Below are 22,437 nucleotides of genomic sequence, written 5' to 3' on the forward strand. Positions count from 1 at the left end.
GCATATGAAGGTTCTCCTCGTGCACGATTATCCTCATGGGTACGATCCCCAGGTGATAGTTCTTTGTGCTTACTGTAACCTTCCTCATCTACTTTCATCAAGGTCTTTTCTCTCATCTGAAAGTTTGATAACTTTGGGGAGTAAAGTAGAGCACCATACATTGTTCAGTCTCCTAAAGAGCCCCTGGTTCTTCAAATGGAACGCCAGGTACGCATTCAATGTAGGAAGGCTAAGTTTTCCTTTAGACCGCAGCTGGGAGCGCTAGCTGGTTCTTCCTCTTTTGTACTACCTTTCAGACTTGGTCCAAAAAGGGAAGCAAGGGGAAAAAGAATGGAGTAGGATGCTGAGGTAAGCAGTATTCCTCTTCAAGTTATTATGAGTTGAGTGTGATAGCAGAAGGGGCAGTAGCCCTGGCTAGTTAAGATCCTTGAAGATGGGTACATGCCACCCTTTAAAGGGTCATCACCTTCCTTTTTCTCATCTACTGTTCCTGTTTTGGACTTATCTTCCAGGTTCTTTAAAATTCCATCCTTGTCAGACAATGGAGAAACAATTTTGGAGAGTCAAGTGCTAGAAGTTGCAAATGACACCTCTTTAGGATTTTTAAGTTGGCTGTACCTGGTAGAGGAATTTACTGGCATCTGGAGACTGGTGATTTTAATAAAATATTGTTGCTTGGCTTAATGGCTTTCTGCAAGCAAGTGTATTGAATGAAGGCAGCTATGGTACTTATATAATGGCAAAAAGGCAAACTTTTCAGTTGTCAGAAATCAGCAAGGAGATTGGCCAGAAATTATTGCAATCAGAAATTTTATAATAATTCCTTTGGATATTGGTTTTTAAAAGGAAAAGTGTATCAAAGTGACTGGGTATGGATCAAATGACCCAGGTTTTGATTCTAATACAGTACTGGGCAAAAATCCAATTTGGATCTTAATTCAATAAATCAGTCGATCAAAAATTCAATTCAGATCTTTCCTTCCTAACCCTAAATTTCCAATGAAGTGCCTCAACTTACCCTTGTTGGTAAACTTGGACAACAGTTAAAGTATTCAAATAATTATGGTTTCCAGTGATTATTAAAAATGGTTAAGATGGTGTGTCATATAGAAATCTTTTACAATTAGTAAAGGTCCATAGTAATTATCTATGAAATGAAATGGCTTGAAGAAAGAGGCTGTATTGAAAGAAAATCCATATTCAAGATAGGACAAAAGTTATGGCGTATGAACAGGTTTACTCGCATCTTTCCATATCTGAATAAGTAATCATGTTGATGGTTTTTTAGAGTGTGTATCGTACTTAGAGTTCTTTAGGTGGTTCATTGAAATATGGTAACAAATAATTTTTGGTGGTTCTGAAACTAACAATGAGGAAACAACCTAACCAGGAATCTTAGAATATCATGACCAGAGTGACTGACAAGGTCTTCTGGTAAAAAGTAATGAGAGAGAGTCTTATCTTAAAGTACAAATTGTATTATATTTGCTGTATAGTACAGGTTAAATAACATTTATTTGTGAAAAGTATAAAATATTTCGTAGGGAAGGATTTTAAATTTCACTCCAGCACAGCTCTTGTTTTCTCATAAATTTAAACTATTTTCAGATAAAAGTGGAATGCTCTATTGCTGCATTATACAACTGGGTTAAAACTACAAATGATACTACCAAAGGTCCTATTTTACACCGAGATCGACATGTGGCTTACTTAAAGAAAGGCTTGGCCAATCTTCCAGAAGGATGCACAGTAAGTTTAATTATCATAAATACTTTTTTGTATCAGAACTGGATTCTGTAAAATACGAAAATTTGCAAAATTATGTATTCATTTGTTAGTGGGGACAAAATTATATAATAATTTGTTTGGTGTGAGGCTTTTGATTTTAGATTTGGGATTATGTAATTAATGGTCTTTATGGTACTTTTGTGTTACAGAATTTGCAAGTTCTTGATCTTTATTTTATGATTGTAAGGCCTTTAGTTCAGCCATTCCTCATACTGTATTTGCTTTAGAATCAACATGTATACAATTTGATGCATATTGAAATTTTTATTGTTTACTAAGCTAAGTCAGGTGCTTGACAGTTTTATGTGACCATTAGCAACTTTCTGTTTTGAAAATCTGTGGTAACTCAATTTTCTATTTCTAGGTTTTAGATGCTAGTCGACCTTGGTTTGTATATTGGGCTATCCATGCATTGGAACTCTTAGATGTGAGACTGGATGAGGAAGAGGCCAAAAAGGTTATAGATTTTTTGCGCCATTGCCAAAGTCCTAATGGTGGCTTCGGTGGTGGTCCTGGGCAATATCCTCATTTGGCTCCAACATATGCTGCAGTTAATGCCTTAGTTATTATAGGTACAAAGGAAGCTTATGATGCAATTAACAGGTGATTGAATATAGTTTCATATTATAGCTGTGACTGCTCAGATCATGCATGATAGGACTGCTTGAGTATTGTCTGTGGTTCAGCTTAGGTTAAAATAAGAGTAGAAGAGTAATTCTTGTGCCAATCATCTGTAATTTAGGTTACTTTTATAGTGGTGCATGACTAAGTTGTTATTTTTACTCTCCTAGTAGAGTACAGTATTGTAATAAAGGCAATATTTATGCCTTAGAAATGGTGCTATGAGGAGCATTTCATGGAGTGACACAGGTCGAGTCCAGAAAAGAGATTATGATAACTGGTAAATAAAATTAATCAAAGCTATTGGATTGTTAAAAGTGGTTCTGTTTTTGCTAAAGGTGCTTAGAATTAACAGATGTTTCATATATAAAGTTCATTTAGATGGAAAATTTCATGTTCAAACTACGTGTAATAGAGTGATACTTCCTATGATCCCAGGGGAAACTCATATTGTTGAACTTTAATTCTTTCAATGTGTCATAGACAAAAGTCTGCGAGTCTTGGAACAGTTGAGATCATGAATGTTGACATATATTGTATGTGATTGATGGGTTTTGGAGAAAAGTATCTAGTTATGTCACAACAAATCAATATCTGATGATCTTTGTAGGGAAAAATTGCAAGAGTTCTTATGGAGTATGCGGACTCCAGAAGCAGCTTTCCGTATGCATGAAGGAGGAGAAATTGACATCCGTGGCGTATACTGTGCTGTGTCTGTAGCACGCCTGACAAATATTTGTACTAGCCAGCTTTTTGAAAATACTCCTCACTGGATTATGAGGTAAGGGCTTAAAGATGTATTTAGAAATGCTGGTAACCATTCATTTAGCTTGTGTAATTTCTCTGCTACAAGTGTATGGGCTCCTCATTCATCACTATAGAACTTATCTTTTGTAAGAGTATGGGCTTGTCATTCATTGCTGTAGAATTATAAAAAGGAAAAAAATAATAATCTCATATACCACTTTACTTGCTGTTGAATTGAAACTATTTCAGGTGTCAGTCATATGAAGGGGGCTTCAGTGGTGCCCCTGGAATGGAAGCTCATGGTGGCTATACTTTTTGTGGATTAGCAGCTCTAACACTTCTGAATTCCCACCATCTGTGCCATACTCCAGCTCTTTTGGTAAGTTTTATAGTTATTATTACATTGTAAATTCAACATTTGAAAGGATACTATATTTGGGTTTATGTACTCGAGAATATAGCACATTTGATTATAACAGTACAGTATTAACCCACGAAGGACGACCCGTCCATATAATGGATGCATTAATTGCCATCAACATGCGAGCGTCTACATTGTAGATGCATTTTTTCATCCTTTCTCCCTCATACGTATGACTTTAACTCCGCCTTCTATTGAAGTCACAGGCTACTTTAACCAATCAGTGATCGTTTACAAAGCAAAGTTGCCAGAAATCTTATACTTTGAGGTTATAGGAGTGTACTAAGCATGCACTGTTGGCAGTGGGGGTAGATGCTGTTTGGCTTATCGATCGAGATTTTGTTATCTGGTGGCACGATAAAAGATAACTTTTATTAAGCAAAATTAAGAGTTAATTTGTTTTATAATGGCTAATATTGATTATCTTTATGATTCAGAAACAAGTGCTGATGATTTGGACAGCCATAGTGAGCATGATAGTGATGATTATATTACTGATAGCGATGTTTATGACGACGATCTTGACATTGAACTTGTTGCCTCATCCTGGGCACGTGTTTATCTGCCTGAAGGTATTGACTGTGGGAGTGATTTTGTTTTTACCCAAAGAAATGTAGGTTCTTTTGGGATTCCTAACTGTAATTCACAGCCTATTGAATACTTTTCTTTATTTATAACCGATGATATTATAGATATTCTTGTTCGTGAGACTAACATATATGCCAACAGATTTTTAGCTAGTAAGGAAGAGTGGATTAGAGAACATCCACGATTCAAATACAGAAGCTGGAAACCAGTGACTCATGAAAGACCGAAAAAGTTTTTAGCTCTTAGTTTGCTCATGGGATTGATCAAAGTGCAGGATATAAAAGATTTATGGAGTACGTTTTGTTCAACTAGAATTCGTTTTTTTTGAGAAACCATGCCACGAGATGAATATCTTCTAATTAGTCGATTTCTTCATTTGAATGATAATACCTTGAATAAGCCCAGAGGTGACCCACAGTATGACCCATGGTTTCGAGTATGCCCTCTTTTAGATTCCTGCAATAAGTTATTCAAGGATCATTACAATCTTCAGCAGACTATTTCCCTTGGTGAAAGTATGATTGGTATGCGTAATATGTGTGCATTTACAGTATACAATATATGCCCAATAAACGGCACTGTAGATATGGGATAAAAAAGTTTGAACTTTGTGAAGCTTCCACTGAATGTGTTTATCATAATAGATTTATATTCAGGGCATGATTTTATGCTACTGGAAGTCAGCAAGGCTTTACTCATACAGTAGTAATGAATATAATGGAGAAAAGCAAGGTTCTCAATAAAGGTTATCACCTGATTACCGACAACTTTTATACAAAGATTCCTCTAGCAGAAGCCCTACTAACACAAAAGACAATACTCACAGGAACAATAAAGATTAATTCTAGATTTTTGCCTCAAATTTTGGTCAGGCAGAATCTCAGCACAGGTGACACTGCCTTTGTAAAAAAAGGAAAGTTACTTACCTGTGGTTTAAAAATGAAAGCAACTCGAAAGCCAGTTTACCTTTTGACAACATATGCTCATGCTGAAAATGTCACATTGCAGACAAGACATGGAGAAAAAATCAAGCCTAAGTCTTAAATGACTATAATGTTGGTATGGGAGGTGTTGACCTTTTGGATAAAAAACTTTATCATTATGCTGTACAAAGGTCAACCAGGAGATACTGGAAGAAAATTTATAGTAATCTTATAGATGTATCAGTTCTAAATGCTTATATTATCTATCAGCAAAATACTGATAGTCTATCCAAGAGAGATGATTTTCTTTGTGACATTATTGAATGTCTGTCGATCCCAGATGCTGCATCTTACCCTCTCATTCCACAGTCGCCAGGTCGTAGTCTTATTCCCGTCAGTTCACCTGGTTCATGCCATGTTTATGCTAGGTTAGATGGTTGCAAGCAAAGATTATGTGCAGGTTGTCCCAAGCGCTCGAAGCACTGGCGTCCTGGATGCAATGCTGGCATTCATGAGCAATGCTGGCCAAAGCTGCAACATTACTTCAGGGTGAAAGGTCGTCCTAAGAGGAAACATGAGGACGATGATGACCATGAAGATTGTCAGTAAATTCAACTCAATAATTGAGGCTACTTTTGTGAACTCACTTGATAATTATGTATGCTGTAATATTTTTGTAAATCCGCATTACCAAATAGTGAAAAATTGTCACTTGATATGTTGATATATAATTTTTTTTACCACGTATTACTGGATAGAATATTCTGTTTTTTTAAGGACATTTTCAAAATTACATTCTTTACAAAATTAGTACTGTTATAACAAATAGGAATAATAAGTTTTGTAATAATCCAGCTTCAAAGTGACTTTGATTTTTTTGCAACTGTGGTTTCTAAAGACATTTTTTTATATCCAAAGTAATTAAATATGTATTAAACAATAAATGCTTTAATCAAAAAGCTCATCTTCTTGCGGTTTCAATGATACCAAATACTTATATATTAGAGTGAAAAATAATATATTTACAGTTTTTTTCTTTTTTCTATAAATATCAAATAGTTTTTTCTTTTTTCTATAAATATCAATAAACAGTCGTCATCCTTTGGCGGCGCCGCCATTCGTCCTTTGTGGGTTAAGCATATACAGAGGGTAACATGAATATAAAAGAAGAAAGTAGAATTTGAAGTACCATATGGGGAGTGAGCAAGATACTTGCATAAGTCCTAAGTTACAGTAAAAAGTTTTGAAAGATAAAATGAAGTAGCCCAAAGCTGCAAGTGATTGATATGCAATCTATTATGGAACTTATTAAAAATCTGACCTTTACAGAGATGGGCGGTTAATCGTCAGATGGCCTTTGAAGGAGGCTTCCAAGGACGCACCAACAAATTAGTAGATGGTTGTTATTCCTTCTGGCAGGGAGGTCTGTTCCCCATCCTTCATTCAATACTTGCAGAGGAAGGTACTGTATGAAAGTTTATATTTTTAGTTCTGTTTCACCCATAAAAAATCCATATATTTTTAGTTCTGTTTCACCCATAAAAAATCCAAATAATTTTTTTACTGTCTCCTTTTGTAGAATATTTAGTAAATTTTTCTTCTGGCTTTCTCACATGGACTTTCAACTTTTTATTGTAAGATTGGTCTGGGCTCTTTTTTTTCATATTACTTTGTATGCAAAAACATGAGATATTGTTTTTACAATCATAGTAAAGAAATGATTAGTTTTTACAATTACAGTATAGTAAAGAAATTAGAACAACTTGCGTCCCATTGCCCGTACATATCTTGAAAATGAAACGCACACATGCAGCACATGATTTGATGAAGCTACTCTACATCTTGTGCCAATGTTAAAGAAAGTATTAGATCTTACCATTAATTTTACTTCATAATACATTACCTAGTGATGTGTCACTCTCACAGCAACATTAGTTTTTATTAAATTGTTAACAACCATTTTGTATGCATTTGGGGAATACTTGATACAATACTGTAGTGTAGAACATGCCAAGTTGCTAAAGGCCAGCCATAGTACTTTTAGTTGTGTTTTAAATGAATTGTCTTTTATAACTTTACTAAGCATTATGTTTTAGGAAATTTACTTTACGCAAGGTTTTCACGGATATTTTGTACCACTTCTATTTTCAAAACTACGTCCTGTGATGTACGAGTTGGGAAACACACAATGCTCAATGCTTCAGGTGTATCAGAGGAAATTAGAGTGCAGTATGTGTAGATAGTTAAGTGTATAGGAAAATAATTCTAATGTGTGAAAGAATATATAATTATTGTCATACAATACTGTACTTCATTTAAACCAGTATCACATTTCTATACTTCTAATATAATGAAAGATTCTGAGAACCTACAGACTGAGCAGTCTCAAAAATAATCAGTTGGTAACATTGATGAGCAGGATTCTTAAATCTGTTTCTGTGTGAAGATGCTGCTGCTATGGCGGTCACTTGCAACATATTTTGCACCTCTACCCTCAGCATAATGAAGATATGATTTGTAAACAGCAATCAGAGAGGGCATGAATGAGCCTCATATATGGTCAGGATTGTATTGACAGTTGTGCTGAAACATACTGACATTCGTACTATAGTGTGGTTTGGACACTGTGGACCTGAATCCAGCATGTTTCTGCAGTACTTATTTTAAATATTTAACTTAGCCGGTGAATATATAGCTGCAACTCTGTTGCTCGACAGACAAAAAAAACTGTACAAAAAACTCGCCAGCGATCGCTATACAGGTTGCGGGTGTGCCCATCAGCGCCAACTGTCGGCCAGATACCATACTCCATGTAAACAAAGACTCAATTTTCTCTCTGTCGACAAGACGTACTTTACTCGCTGTTGAAACCTGGAGTTTTTCCCATCATCTTTGGTGAAGTACTATATTCTGGTTTTGAGCTTGCGCTGTGCAGGGTTTTTCTTCAAATAAATCCTTGAACTCTTTTTTGTATCGGATTCATTGTTGATGACTTAGATCGTTTTTTGGAATTTTCCCTTGACCAATTCAAAATGGCTGACCTTTCACAAGTTCCCAAGTTTAGAAAATGCAATGCTAGGGACTGTTCTAGGCGTCTTCCGAAGGCTTCTCTCGACCCTCACACTGTTTGTTCCAATTGTCGGGGTAAAACCTGTCAATTGGAAGATCGGTGTGAGGAATGCGTGGGCCTTTCGGAATTCGATTTTATCGAATTTGAGAAGTAGACACGCAGGCTAGAGAGAGATAGAATTAGGAGAAGTTCTTCTAGGTCGATAGATTTTTCCTCTCCTCATGCCCCACAACCTATTCCTTCCCCTGTAGTGGTTGTTCCTAACCCCCCTCCTGGCACTCAGGAACCATCGATGGCTGACATGATGCGTGCTATCCATGCCCTGGGGGAGAGAGTTGAGTCCCTTGCAAGTGACCGCAATCAACTCTTGGCGGATGTTAAGGAGCTAAAGTGCCAAAGTGCCGCGGGAAGTGATAAAGTGCCTAGTGAAAGTGTTGTGAACAGTGTTGCGCTTGAGGGTTCGTCTGTTCGTGCCTGTCGTCCTCCTAGTCCGGGACCTCTTGCAAGCTCCCAAGCCCAGGGAAGAAGCAATGTCGTACGACGCATGGGTTCGAGAGGCCTTGATCAGCGAACAGACGTTCCCTCCATGGTATCAGGCGTATCTCCCCAAGATCGCCCCTACCTACGTAAGACGAGAGAGCCCGTTTTTACCTCGTCGTCTGAAGGTGTTTCTCGTAAGAAACTTTGGACCAAGGTCTCACGACCTTTAAAGCGTAAGTCGGTCCCTTCAGGACAAGTCCAACGTCCCGGTTGTAGCCACTGGGTCAGTTCGGACTCGTTGCCGTCATCTGATAACTGCTCACCGCCTAAGAGAGGCAAAGCGGTACCGCTTCAGTCGCTAACCCCGTCTGTTGCCGCACCTGCTCCCGTAGACCCTAAATGGGCTTTGCTGCAAGACATGCAGTCCAAGCTTACGTCCTTGATGCAGGACTTTCATGCGGAGAAGGTTGCTGCTGAACCTTCTGGCCAACAACCTTCCAAGCGATCGGTTGTGCGTCCTGTTGACGCTGAGGTCTCCTTCTCGCGTCTACCAGTTGAGGTGGTTCCTCCACCGATGCGACCCAGTGTGGGTTGCCAGCCGCACGTTGACGTTAAGCGACGCTCGGAGGTGGTTGTTGACGTTCAGGACGTTCAACAACCATCAGAGGTGACTTGTTTTGACGTGGTGCGTCAACCTCCGCAACCCGGTGTGGTTTCGACTGCACAACCCAGACGGTCTAGACAGTCTCGGGTGGACGCTGTGCGTCCTCGCGCTCCCATGGTTGTTGACAGTTCACAGACTGTGCAGCAGTTCCATGACGTTGCGTCCGGCTCCGTCACGCATGCACCAGTGCGACCGGACTCAGCGAACCAGACGTTGCCCACTCCGTTGCCGTTTCCTCATCAGTTTTCGGATGAGGAACTATCTGATGAGGATGTTGCTGAACAACAAGACGATCAACAGTCAGAACTGGCCATTTTATTTCTGTGGCTCCTCGTTCTCCGCCGTCAGAGTTTGTATTAGGCATGCCTTCTACCGCACCTGCCTTTACTAAACTCGTCCTCTCACGCTCATCCAAGAGAGCTTTGCGGCTGTTAGGAGACTGGTTAGAGTCCAAGAAGAGTTTAGTGAAGACAGCATTTGCCTTTCCCCCATCTAAACTCTCTTCTAGATCGAGCGTCTGGTATGCCACGGGAGAAGTTCTCGGCTTGGGAGTTCCTGCCTCTGCCCAGGGCGACTTCTCAAGTCTTGTAGACTCTCCCCGCCGCCTTGCCATGAGACGCTCGAAGATTTGTTGGTCACCATCGGACCTGGACCACCTTCTTAAAGGGATCTTTAGGGCTTTCGAAGTCTTTAACTTTTTAGACTGGTGCTTAGGAGCCCTGAGCAGGAAAATCTCTTCGACAGATAAGGATATTTCTTTGCTCATTATGTCCTGCATGGACAAGGCCGTCCGTGATGGGTCCAATGAGCTAGCTGCCTCATTCATGTCCGGAGTCCTGAAAAAGCGAGAGTCTCTCTGTTCGTTCCTGTCTGCTGGAGTTACACCATGCCAGAGATCTGAACTTCTCTTTGCTCCCCTTTCCAAGTGCCTGTTTCCTGAAGTCTTGGTAAAGGAAATTGCCGCTTCGTTAGTTCAGAAGGACACCCACGATCTTGTTGCGTCCTCAGCTCGCAAAGCTCCCCCTTTGCCTACATTATCTGCTAGACCGAGGATAGACACTCCAGCGTCTCGCTTTATTCCGCCCTTTCGTGGCAGAGCCTCCAGCAGAGGAGGTGCTCGTGCCGAAGGGAAACGAGGGAAGAGGAAAGGACCCAAGTCCTCCAAGGGCAGAGTCTGACTGCCCGCAACTTCAGACAGCAGTGGGGGCCAGACTCAAGAACTTCTGGCAAGCCTGGGAGAGGAGAGGCGCAGATTCACAATCTGTAAAGTTACTCAGAGAGGGGTACAAAATCCCTTTTGTACGCAAACCTCCTCTAGCAACGTCTCCCATCGATCTCTCTCCCAGGTACAGAGAGGAAGAAAAGAGACAAGCCCTGAAACTGGAAGTGTCTCTTTTGCTAGAGAAGGGAGCGGTGGTCAAAGTCTCGGACCTTCGATCACCGGGATTTTACAACCGTCTCTTCCTAGTTTCAAAGAAGACAGGAGGGTGGAGACCGGTGCTAGACGTCAGTGCTCTGAATGTGTTTGTCACAAAGACGAAGTTCTCCATGGAGACCACAAAGTCAGTCTTAGCAGCGGTCAGAAGGGAAGACTGGATGGTCTCGCTAGACCTAAGGGACGCCTACTTCCACGTCCCCATTCACTCAGACTCCCAACCTTTTCTGAGATTCGTCTTCGAAAATGTGGTCTACCAGTTTCGGGCCCTGTGCTTTGGCCTAAGCACAGCTCCTCTCGTGTTTACGAGGCTGATGAGGAATGTGGCCAAATTCCTCCACTTATCGGACATCCGAGCCTCCCTTTATTTGGACGACTGGCTTCTCAGAGCCTCTTCCAGTCGTCGCTGTCTGAAGGATCTCAAGTGGACTCTAGATCTGACCAAGGAATTGGGACTCCTAGTCGATTTGGAAAAGTCGCAGCTGGTCCCATCCCAAACTATTCTGTATTTAGGGATGGAGATTCACAGTCTAGCTTTTCGGGCTTTTCCGTCGGCCCCCAGAATAGATCAAGCCCTGTTATTCATCCAGAAGATGCTGAAGAAGGAACGCTGCTCAGTCAGGCTGTGGATGAGTCTGGTAGGGACGCTGTCATCCCTGGAACAATTTGTGTCACTAGGAAGACTACACCTCCGTCCTCTTCAATACCATCTAGCTTTTCACTGGAAAAAGGACAAGACGCTAGAAGCGGTCTCGATCCCGATTTCCGAAAAGATAAAGTCTTGTCTGACTTGGTGGAAGGACAATATCAACCTAAGAGAGGGTCTTCCCCTGGCTGTTCAGACTCCCAACCACGTTCTCTTCTCGGACGCATCGGACTTGGGCTGGGGCGTGACACTGGACGATCGGGAATGCTCAGGTCTGTGGAACTCGAGTCAAAGGAGCATGCATATCAACTGCAAGGAGCTGTTGGCAGTACATCTGGCCTTGAAAAGCTTCGAGTATCTCCTTCGAGGCAAAGTGGTGGAAGTAAACTCAGACAACACCACGGCCTTGGCGTACATCTCCAAACAAGGAGGTACCCACTCACTGACGTTGTACGAGATCGCAAGGGACCTGCTCATCTGGTCAAAAGGTCAAGACATCTCCCTAGTAACGAGGTTCATCCAAGGCAACTTGAACGTCATAGCAGATTGTCTCAGTCGGAAAGGGCAAGTAATTCCAACAGAATGGACCCTCCACAAGGATGCGTGCAAGAGACTTTGGGCCACTTGGGGCCAACCAACCATAGATCTCTTTGCAACCTCGCTGACCAAGAGGCTTCCAATCTATTGCTCCCCAGTCCCGGACCCAGCAGCAATACATATAGATGCCTTCCTCCTAGATTGGTCACATCTGGATCTCTACGCATTCCCACCGTTCAAGATTGTCAACAAGGTACTGCAGAAGTTCGCCTCTCACGAAGGGACAAGGTTGACGTTAGTTGCTCCCCTCTGGCCCGCGAGAGAATGATTCACCGAGGTACTTCGATGGCTAGTAGACGTTCCCAGAAGTCTTCCTCTAAGGGTAGACCTTCTACGTCAGCCACACGTAAAGAAGGTACTGTACACCAAAGCCTCCACGCTCTTCGTCTGACTGCCTTCAGACTATCGAAAGACTCTCGAGAGCTAGAGGCTTTTCGAAGGAGGCAGCCAGTGCGATTGCTAGAGCAAGGAGAGCGTCTACCATTAGAGTCTACCAATCGAAGTGGGAAGTCTTCCGAGACTGGTGCAAGTCAGTTTCTGTATCCTCGACCAGTACCTCTGTAGCTCAAATAGCTGATTTTCTCTTATACCTGAGAAAAGGACGATCCCTTTCAGCTCCCACTATCAAGGGCTACAGAAGCATGTTGGCATCGGTCTTCCGGCATAGAGGCTTAGATCTTTCCAACAATAAAGATCTGCAAGACCTCCTTAAGTCTTTTGAGACCACCAAGGAGCGTCGTTTGGCTACCCCTGGATGGAATTTAGACGTGGTACTAAGATTCCTCATGTCAGACAGGTTTGAGCCGTTACAATCAGCCTCCCTGAAAGATCTCACTCTTAAGACTCTTTTCCTGGTATGCTTAGCCTCGGCTAAAAGAGTCAGTGAGATTCATGCCTTCAGCAAGAACATCGGATTTTCGTCGGAAAAAGCCACTTGTTCGCTGCAACTTGGTTTTCTAGCCAAAAATGAGCTGCCTTCTCGGCCTTGGCCTAAATCTTTCGATATTCCCAGCTTATCGGAGATCGTAGGCAATGAACTAGAAAGAGTCTTATGCCCTGTTAGAGCTCTTAAGTTCTATTTAAAGCGTACCAAACCTTTACGAGGCCAATCTGAAGCTTTATGGTGTTCAGTTAAGAAACCATCTTTGCCTATGTCAAAGAATGCTTTGTCATACTTTATCAGATTGTTAATACGAGAAGCTCATTCACATCTGAGTGAGGAAGACCGAACTTTGCTTAAGGTGAAGACGCACGAAGTTAGAGCTGTAGCAACTTCCGTGGCCTTTAAGCAAAATAGATCTCTGCGAAGTATAATGGACGTAACCTATTGGAGAAGCAAGTCAGTGTTCGCGTCATTTTACTTGAAAGATGTCCAGTCTCTTTACGAGAACTGCTACACACTGGGACCATTCGTAGCAGCGAGTGCAGTAGTGGGTGAGGGCTCAACCACTACAATTCCCTAATTCCATATCCTTTTAATCTGTCTCTTGAAATGTTTTTAATGTTGTTTTTTATGGGTTGTCCGGAAGGCTAAGAAGCCTTTCGCATCCTGGTTGATTTGGCGGGTGGTCAAAGTCATTTCTTGAGAGCGCCCAGATTAGGGGTTTGATGAGGTCCTGTTGTATGGGTTGCAGCCCTTGATACTTCAGCTCCTAGGGGTTTGTCAGCATCCTAAGAGGATCGCGAGGCTCCGTAAGGAAGACGTACTTATAAGGCAGAGTAATCGTCTAAGTCGACTTCTTTACCAGGTACCTATTTATTTTGTTTTTGTTATTTTGATAACTTCTAAAATGAAATAAAAACTCTTAGCTCATAAGATGTAAACATATTTAACTGGTCTCTACCCACCACCCTGGGTGTGAATCAGCTATATATTCACCGGCTAAGTTAAATATTTAAAAATGATATTTTAATTATAAAATAAATTTTTTAATATACTTACCCGGTGAATATATAAATTAAATGACCCTCCCTTCCTCCCCAATAGAGACGCAGTGGGATGAGAAGAAAATTGAGTCTTTGTTTACATGGAGTATGGTATCTGGCCGACAGTGGGCGCTGGTGGGCACACCCGCAACCTGTATAGCGATCGCTGGCGAGTTTTTTGTACAGTTTTTTTTGTCTGTCGAGCAACAGAGTTGCAGCTATATATTCACCGGGTAAGTATATTCAAAAATTTATTTTATAATTAAAATATAATTTTTTTTACTTTATTCACTATCTATATACATACAAACACTTGAATAAATTCACCTATGATAATTCACAGTTTTACCTTTGATAACACTTTAAACTGACCACCATGCTAATTTTACAGATCCACATTTACACATATTGTATACACAGTCAAGATATAATGAAAAAAAGAATACAACTTAATACTTACCTAAATCAATCCTCATGTAAGAATCCTTATTTTCACTGGTTATTATGACCCCATACATGAACAATTTATATCTCAATGGGCACTTCTCTGATGAAGGTCTGTGCAAATATTAAATTCATCACTGTCTCCTTCTCTACATGTTGTAATACCCAGCAGAATTACTGCAAACCACATTCATATGACTAATATTTAAAAGATAGTCACCAAGGTCTACACATATTGCACCATTTTTTTCTTCTGACTAACATAAGCATGCAATAACAAAATGTCAACAGTCCACCATCAATTTCTTTTAGTCACCCTTCCAATCAGCACTGGGGTCACAAAAGCTAGGAAGTGGAAGAGAAGTCACCCACAACATTGGATCAGCTCAACATTCCTGAAAAAGAAGACATCTGTGGAAAACAAGCAAATGGGAGGCAAATAATAACAACTAGAGGATTAAATGTGAAACAATGAGCTTAAGTAAACAATACTGTACATTAGGGTTAGCACATCACAGAAGACCTACTGTCCAGAACATTTGTAGACCCAAAAGCAGTTGCTGTCTAATAACACTGATGTAATGAAATAGTAATCACAGACTCACTCCCTGTATCAAAATGTGCTTGTAAAGGAGCCCAAAATTGGATCTTGACTAATGTAATTCCTGTAAGATTGGGATTTCCACATCCGCAAAAGCCAGTTAATGGATTTGTACTAAGAAACGTTCCTTATTGTTAAAACACGTTTCTCAAATGTATTAACAATTAAAGGTAGAGATGGGTCTTATTTGACTTTACTGAACACTTCCTAATGGATAATATGTGACAAGTTAGTTTCATGGCCTAAATTGGAATGAATAAAGTCAACCATACAATGTACACACATACTGTATAAGTTTTGTATTACATTTGGAATGTTTCCATACATCTGCCTCAAGGAATAAGAATCAAAACAAGGTTTAGTAAAAGGCTTCATACAATAGCGTTGGAAGATAGGAAACATAGCTCAAGAGTAACAAGAAGAAATCAGTGTAACTGAGGGAAAAATGGATGTTTTAAAATAATCCTCAGTACCATCAGCAGTGCACCTCACTAGGCTCTACTGCCAGTTCTAAAAGAGTCAAGCTTGACTCATTGGGATGGGTAATATCTTCCATAATATCTTCCATTTTAATAATAAACTAGGCTACACTATAGGTTGTGTTGCCTACAAGGATGGGAAAGGGAGATACAGTACCATGATTACAGTGGCTGCAAGTTTTTTTTTTTTATATATATTTCAAAGTAAGCGGTCCCTGGATTGTAGAACTTCAGTATGAAAATCATTATTGGTGCTTTTTATCATTCATTTGTTGAAGTGTTATTAGAAGAAATTTTCTGTATTTATGAGCTGATATACTATATTTTTGACGATCAGTTTCAGCAAGTAGATTTGGTGAAAATGTAAACATTAGAAGGTACGAGTGTGAAACACCGAAGTTTATTTTTACTTAAATTCAAATCCACCAAACAATATTTGTGTGTAGAATAATTTGATACTTTTGGTGTTAGAATAAAACCATTAAACATTTTCAGTCTGGTAGATTAACATTTGCATTATTGAAATGTACAGTATGTAAATCTATTTAAAAACCTCCCATATATACAAATATTTTGCAAAAGTACTGTACCGTATGAATTTCAGTTTGATGTAAATAAAAATTATTCGCATAAAACAATCGGCTACCCAGTAGTTGAAGATACAGTATCAAGTTGATTCAGTGATACTGTACTAGGTTGCAAATCTTTGGTAGCCATGTGCAATAGAATAACAATAATTTTACAATCTAAATGCATAATTATTCTCTCTTTTACATGGCATTGTGTACTTTGTCACAAAAAACCACATCCAGCATCAGTAGTTAATCATGATAAAAGTTTCAGTGTATGTAAAGTATTTTGTAACAATAATGCTGTCACATGTGTTTGTGATGTAATAGAGGTTAAAAGGGGTTATAATTTTGTCTTTCTTCTTTCCATGCATTTTTCATTGTTTATCATAAACTAGAGTGAATGAAACCCCAAAAATGGTGTTTTATTATGTTCTGTATACCAGATGTCCACTAATACTTAGGGAAAAGCTTTTAAAGAAAAGTTTGATTTTACCTAGGATAGATATTTTAGTATCAGCTGTTGGGCTTTGCTAGTGCTCAGTTGGTAGGTATCAGGTCCTCATGGAAGCTTTTATACATCTAATACATCTAATCATATTAGTTTTTGGGCTTTAGAGGTAAATCATACTATACTGGGTTGATGTATTACATGTCTTTACCCATATCCCATGTAATTTCTGCTGTTGAAAGTGCATAATCCTTAAGATGAATGAATTTTATGTCAGAAACAGTTTGTTGTGGGAAATAATCCTTGTGAAAGATGAGGAGCCATACTGTTGAATTATTGGCTGTTGCTATCATGGAAATTTTGCCGTCTCCATTTTTCATGGGGTTAAAAGTGGAAAATGGTCTTCAAGAATGAATTTTGATGTAAAATCAGGGGTTTATGATAAACTGTATGGAAGAGAAAGTTTACCCTGTACTCATGTTCATCAATGGTTGTTTAGTAGTCATTAGATTACTATAGGAACTTGAAAACTCAAAGATTTCTAAATTTGCATTCCAGATGCAGCAAGTTTAAGCTGTGATAGATGGATGTTTCAGCAAGAAGCACTTCAGGAATATTTACTTCTGTGTTGTCAGCATCCGAGGGGAGGCTTGATTGATAAACCTGGCAAGTATGTAGTGTTATCATGTTGCTAATATTCAGTATACAGTAATTATGAATACAATAGCTATGGTATTTAATGTAATATTGGGTGCATTTTATTCAAATATAATAGGGTAAAATAACTTCCACCACCTGCCATCTTTTAAATTACCATTTGTTGCAATTATGATACAGTACTGAGATTTTGTTTTGTATCTTCCTTTTTATTACATGTTAACTTTAGTTATGAGTAATAAGAAGCGAATACAGTATACAGTAGTACCTTGGAGATAGATCCTAATTCATTCCAAAACTGAACTGGGAGAGAGCTACATGTGAACTGGCTCAGTCGGCTTTGTTTCTGTTATACAGGTTGTTTAAAATTGTTTGACCTTCAACATTTGTTCGAGTTTTGGCAAGTTCGATCTTCGAGGCATTACTTTATACCCCAAACCTGAAGTTTCCAATTCTTGAAATCTAGTTGAAAAACCTTTTTGATCAGATATTTTTTACACATTTTTAAGCATTAAGCTATTTCAATGTTCAGTGGTTTATAGATTAATGTATAATCATTGGAAAGTACAGTAGTTAAGAACAATATTTTTTCATAAGTGATAATTTTACATAGTTTAGAGAACCATGTAAAGTAAAGTACAGTATATAAAATTTTTATTTTCATTATTGTCATTGTTTTTAAGCATTAATGTGTAGTAGTATAACAAGGCCTTTAAGTTATGTGACTCACCTGGGGGAGGAGCTCTTTAAAGTCAAACGTGAAAACTGATGAAAGGGAAATTTAAAGAAGTTAGACCCTTTTGGCATAAAACAACAAAAGATTAGATGTAGAATATGGAAAACAGAAAGCTGCCTCAGTTGTATTGCTTTCTAGCTGTTATATTTAATTTATTCCATTTTGTCTCACCCCACTTAGCAGTCATACAATAACTTTGCTTCAATTTTTTCCTTTCATTTGGGAAAAAAAGCCTTTGGGTAAATGCAGTTTATTGGTCTTGATAACTCTCTTTATTAAAGTAATAATAACAATAAACATATTTTCTAATGGTATCCTTTCATTTTCCATACAGTATAGTTATATTGAAATTACTTATTTTATGTTGTGTATCTACTACCATTATTATCATCTTTACAGATCTCCAGACTTCTACCACACATGTTACACTCTGAGTGGCATGTCTGTAGCTCAGCATTTTTCAAGTGGATCAGTAAACAATAAATGTTTAGTTGGGAAGGCCACCAATGAATTGGTAAGTACAAGTAATGTGATTTGTTCTGGAGTCCCTAGTGAATGTGGATAAACATGTCACAGTTTGACACAAGTTTCCCTGGCACACCTTTTTCTGAGGAAGGTAGCCTGTCACACCCTTACTGTACGGCCAGTTCCTGTGTGTAGCCCCGACAACCACTTCTGCCATATCTTCCGACACTATCTGCTTGGTATCAGCTTTGCTCGATTCAACGTAAAATCGAAGTTGGGTGTATGAATATTACATACATACATATACCAAAGGCACTTCCCCCAATTTTGGGGGGTAGCCGACAACAACAAGAAACAAAACAAAAAAGGGGACCTCTACTCTCTACGTTCCTCCAGCCTAACCAGGGACCCAGCCGAGTTCAGCTGGTACTGCTAGGGTGCCACAGCCCAACCTCCCACATTTCCACCACAGATGAAGCTTCATACTGCTGAGTCCCCTACTGCTGCTACCTCCGCGGTCATCTAAGGCACCGGAGGAAGCAGCAGGGCCTACCGGAACTGCGTTACAATCGCTCGCCATTCATTCCTATTTCTAGCACGCTCTCTTGCCTCTCTCACATCTATCCTCGTATCACCCAGAGCTTTCTTCACACCATCCATCCACCCAAACCTTGGCCTTCCTCTTGTACTTCTCCCATCAACTCTTGCATTCATCACCTTCTTCAGCAGACAGCCATTTTCCATTCTCTCAACATGGCCAAACCACCTCAACACATTCATATCCACTCTAGCTGCTAACTCATTTCTTACACCCGTTCTCACCCTCACCACTTCGTTCCTAACCCTATCTACTCGAGATACACCAGCCATACCCCTCAGACACTTCATCTCAAACACATTCAATTTCTGTCTCTCCATCACTTTCATTCCCCACAACTCCGATCCATACATCACAGTTGGTACAATCACTTTCTCATATAGAACTCTCTTTACATTCATGCCCAACCCTCTATTTTTTACTACTCCCTTAACTGCCCCCAACACTTTGCAACCTTCATTGACTCTCTGACGTACATCTGCTTCCACTCCACCATTTGCTGCAACAACAGACCCCAAGTACTTAAACTGATCCACCTCCTCAAGTAACTCTCCATTCAACATGACATTCAACCTTGCACCACCTTCCCTTCTCGTACATCTCATAACCTTACTCTTACCCACATTAACTCTCAACTTCCTTCTCTCACACACCCTTCCAAATTCTGTCACTAGTCGGTCAAGCTTCTCTTCTGTGTCTGCTACCAGTACAGTATCATCCGCAAACAACAACTGATTTACCTCCCATTCATGATCATTCTCGCCTACCAGTTTTAATCCTCGTTCAAGCACTCGAGCATTCACCTCTCTCACCACTCCATCAACATACAAGTTAAACAACCACGGAGACATCACACATCCCTGTCTCAGCCCCACTCTCACCGGAAACCAATCGCTCACTTCATTTCCTATTCTAACACATGCTTTACTACCTTTGTAGAAACTTTTCACTGCTTGCAACAACCTTCCACCAACTCCATATAACCTCATCACATTCCACATTGCTTCCCTATCAACTCTATCATATGCTTTCTCCAGATCCATAAACGCAACATACACCTCCTTACCTTTTGCTAAATATTTCTCGCATATCTGCCTAACTGTAAAAATCTGATTCATACAACCCCTACCTCTTCTAAACCACCCTGTACTCCAAGATTACATTCTCTGTTTTATCCTTAATCCTATTAATCAGTACTCTACCATACACTTTTCCAACTACACTCAACAAACTAATACCTCTTGAATTACAACACTCATGCACATCTCCCTTACCCTTATATAGTGGTACAATATATGCACAGACCCACTCTACTGGTACCATTGACAACACAAAACACACATTAAACAATCTCACCAACCATTCAAGTACAGTCACACCCCCTTCCTTCAACATCTCAGCTTTCACACCATCCATACCAGATGCTTTTCCTACTCTCGTTTCATCTAGTGCTCTCCTCACTTCCTCTATTGTAATCTCTCTCTCATTCTCATCTCCCATCACTGGCACCTCAACACCTGGAACAGCAATTATATCTGCCTCCCTATCATCCTCAACATTCAGCAAACTTTCAAAATATTCCCCCCACCTTTTCCTTGCCTCCTCTCCTTTTAACAACCTTCCATTTCCATCTTTCACTGTCTCTTCAATTCTTGCGCCGGCCTTCCTTACTCTTTTCACTTCTTTCCAAAACTTCTTATTCTCTTCATATGACTGACCTAGTCCCTGACCCCACCTCAGGTCAGCTGCCCTCTTTGCCTCACGTACCTTGCGCTTTACTTCCACCTTTTGCTCTCTATATTTTTCATACTTCTCTATGAATATTAAACCTGTGAATATGAAGTAACTATTGTCATGTATATATTAAAAGGTACTGTAAGTGTTTAGTGTAATTCGTTAAGCTTCCTTAAATATATTCCTATCTAGGTTAAAGAATTCGCCAACACTGTTACCAAGCTCATTCCATGAAGCAGTACTCAGCAAGTCATTCAGTTCTCATTATAGACTGATATTAACAGGAACAGTAATTATTAATTATATGAGTATATTAAATTTACCAGAAGCATCTCTATTTCATGCCATAATAATTATATTATCTATCGGCTACAATAAGCAACGAATACAGTTAGAAAAAGGTTCGATAACTCCTCTTCAACACCACGTACTTCTGTAGCAATCTTTTTACTATTTTAATTTGTTTTTTTATGTATTTAGCTTGAATATTTTTAAGGAAGCTTTACAATTTATATGTAAACAATTATCTTATATATGTGACAGTAGCTGCTTCATATTCATAGGTATATTATTCATACTTCCAACTTAGATTTTAAACTGAATCTAAGCAAGCTCAAGCTCATAACCTATCAGATAGTATTGGGAGAGATGGCAGAGGTGGTGGGCTGGGCTACACACTGGAACTTGGCGTGCAGTAATGATGTAACAGGATGCAGTTCTCCGGGGGATGTGTACCAGGGAGACCTGTTTCCAACTATACAAGTCATATTTGTTGATAGATGATGCTTTTTAGAGTAAGTTATTCGATTGCAGTCTATCTTAATTCTGTACTCTTACAGAATGTCAGGTATTTTTCTATATTCAAAAGTGAGCACAGGAATATATGTTGAGAGGACCAGTTTACAGTATAGACAAGCACTTTGCTAAAAGGTTATTACTGTACTAGTACCTTTCAAAAACAAAGATAGTTAATTGAACTTAGTGGTAAGCTGTTACACCTTCCAACAAAAACTCGTCTGGTACCTAACCCTGTACAGGCAAGTTGGTCATTAAACATATATGGTGACAGTATAGGGCTTGTCAAACTTTATTCCTAAATGATAGGTAAAAGATAGAGGAGTGAAATTGTGATGGTGTTGAAAAGTCATGTTTGAAGACAGTCACATGGAATTGATGGAGAGTATAACATAAAAAGTCAGCTGGAGGCTTCAAGAAATGCTGTAGAGAACCTAAGTAATTGTTGGCTATTTACCACTCAAAGTAAACTTTAAACAGTACCTTTCTATAGGTTTATGCTTATTTATTACAATTTAAGCTTGTCTGTAAGAACTATCAAAACAAGGCATGGTCTTTAGATAAACCTATGTACATGAGGTTTGTTACAAATACTATAAATGGCTGCCAATTTTTGGGTAGTTTTATGCCAAAATTCTTTTTATTAAAGAACATAGTGTATTTGAAATACATATGGATTATCAGTGAAGGACGTACAGTGGTGAGAATTTCGAATGGCTGCCATCTTTAGATGAAAAGACCTCCAGGTGGGTGAGCTATTGGTCTTGTTATAGACTACATTTGATGTAAAGAAGTCTTGGAACCCCTATCTTTGCCATTGTACAATTTACAGAAGTAGAAGAGTTTTACCATATGAATTTTGAAAGTTAGCATTTTCTCTTAAAATGAAAGCAGTCAAAGAATCTTCATGTTCTGCCAAGTTTTCAGATGACATTAAACTAGAACTAAAGCTGTGAGCATGGAATTGGCAATGGCATGATAACAAGTAGAATTTAACTGTAG

At 39.4% G+C, this 22,437-nt stretch overlaps 1 protein-coding gene across 3 annotated transcripts in view; it reads left to right on the forward strand.

The window, feature by feature from the left end:
- Nucleotides 1-22,437, forward strand: part of LOC137647062 (protein farnesyltransferase subunit beta-like) — a 54,945-nt gene that overhangs the window by 16,975 nt on the left and 15,533 nt on the right. For 2 of the 3 annotated variants that reach the window (XR_011045521.1, XM_068380225.1), the window contains exons 2-8: nucleotides 1,609-1,749; nucleotides 2,153-2,391; nucleotides 3,020-3,190; nucleotides 3,406-3,535; nucleotides 6,418-6,550; nucleotides 17,009-17,120; nucleotides 18,243-18,357. Coding sequence is in view for 2 of the 3 variants with exons in the window: in XM_068380225.1 (XP_068236326.1) it covers nucleotides 1,609-1,749; nucleotides 2,153-2,391; nucleotides 3,020-3,190; nucleotides 3,406-3,535; nucleotides 6,418-6,550; nucleotides 17,009-17,120; nucleotides 18,243-18,357 (1,041 nt within the window). In the remaining variant the exon portion in view is untranslated. Of the gene's footprint in view, nucleotides 1-1,608; nucleotides 1,750-2,152; nucleotides 2,392-3,019; nucleotides 3,191-3,405; nucleotides 3,536-6,417; nucleotides 6,551-14,662; nucleotides 14,931-17,008; nucleotides 17,121-18,242; nucleotides 18,358-22,437 lie in introns of those variants that run through there. The other variant, XM_068380226.1, reaches the window with a different exon arrangement.

This window comes from Palaemon carinicauda, chromosome 9 (genome assembly GCF_036898095.1).
Source record: "Palaemon carinicauda isolate YSFRI2023 chromosome 9, ASM3689809v2, whole genome shotgun sequence".
In the NCBI taxonomy this organism is placed as follows: Eukaryota; Metazoa; Arthropoda; class Malacostraca; order Decapoda; family Palaemonidae; genus Palaemon; species Palaemon carinicauda.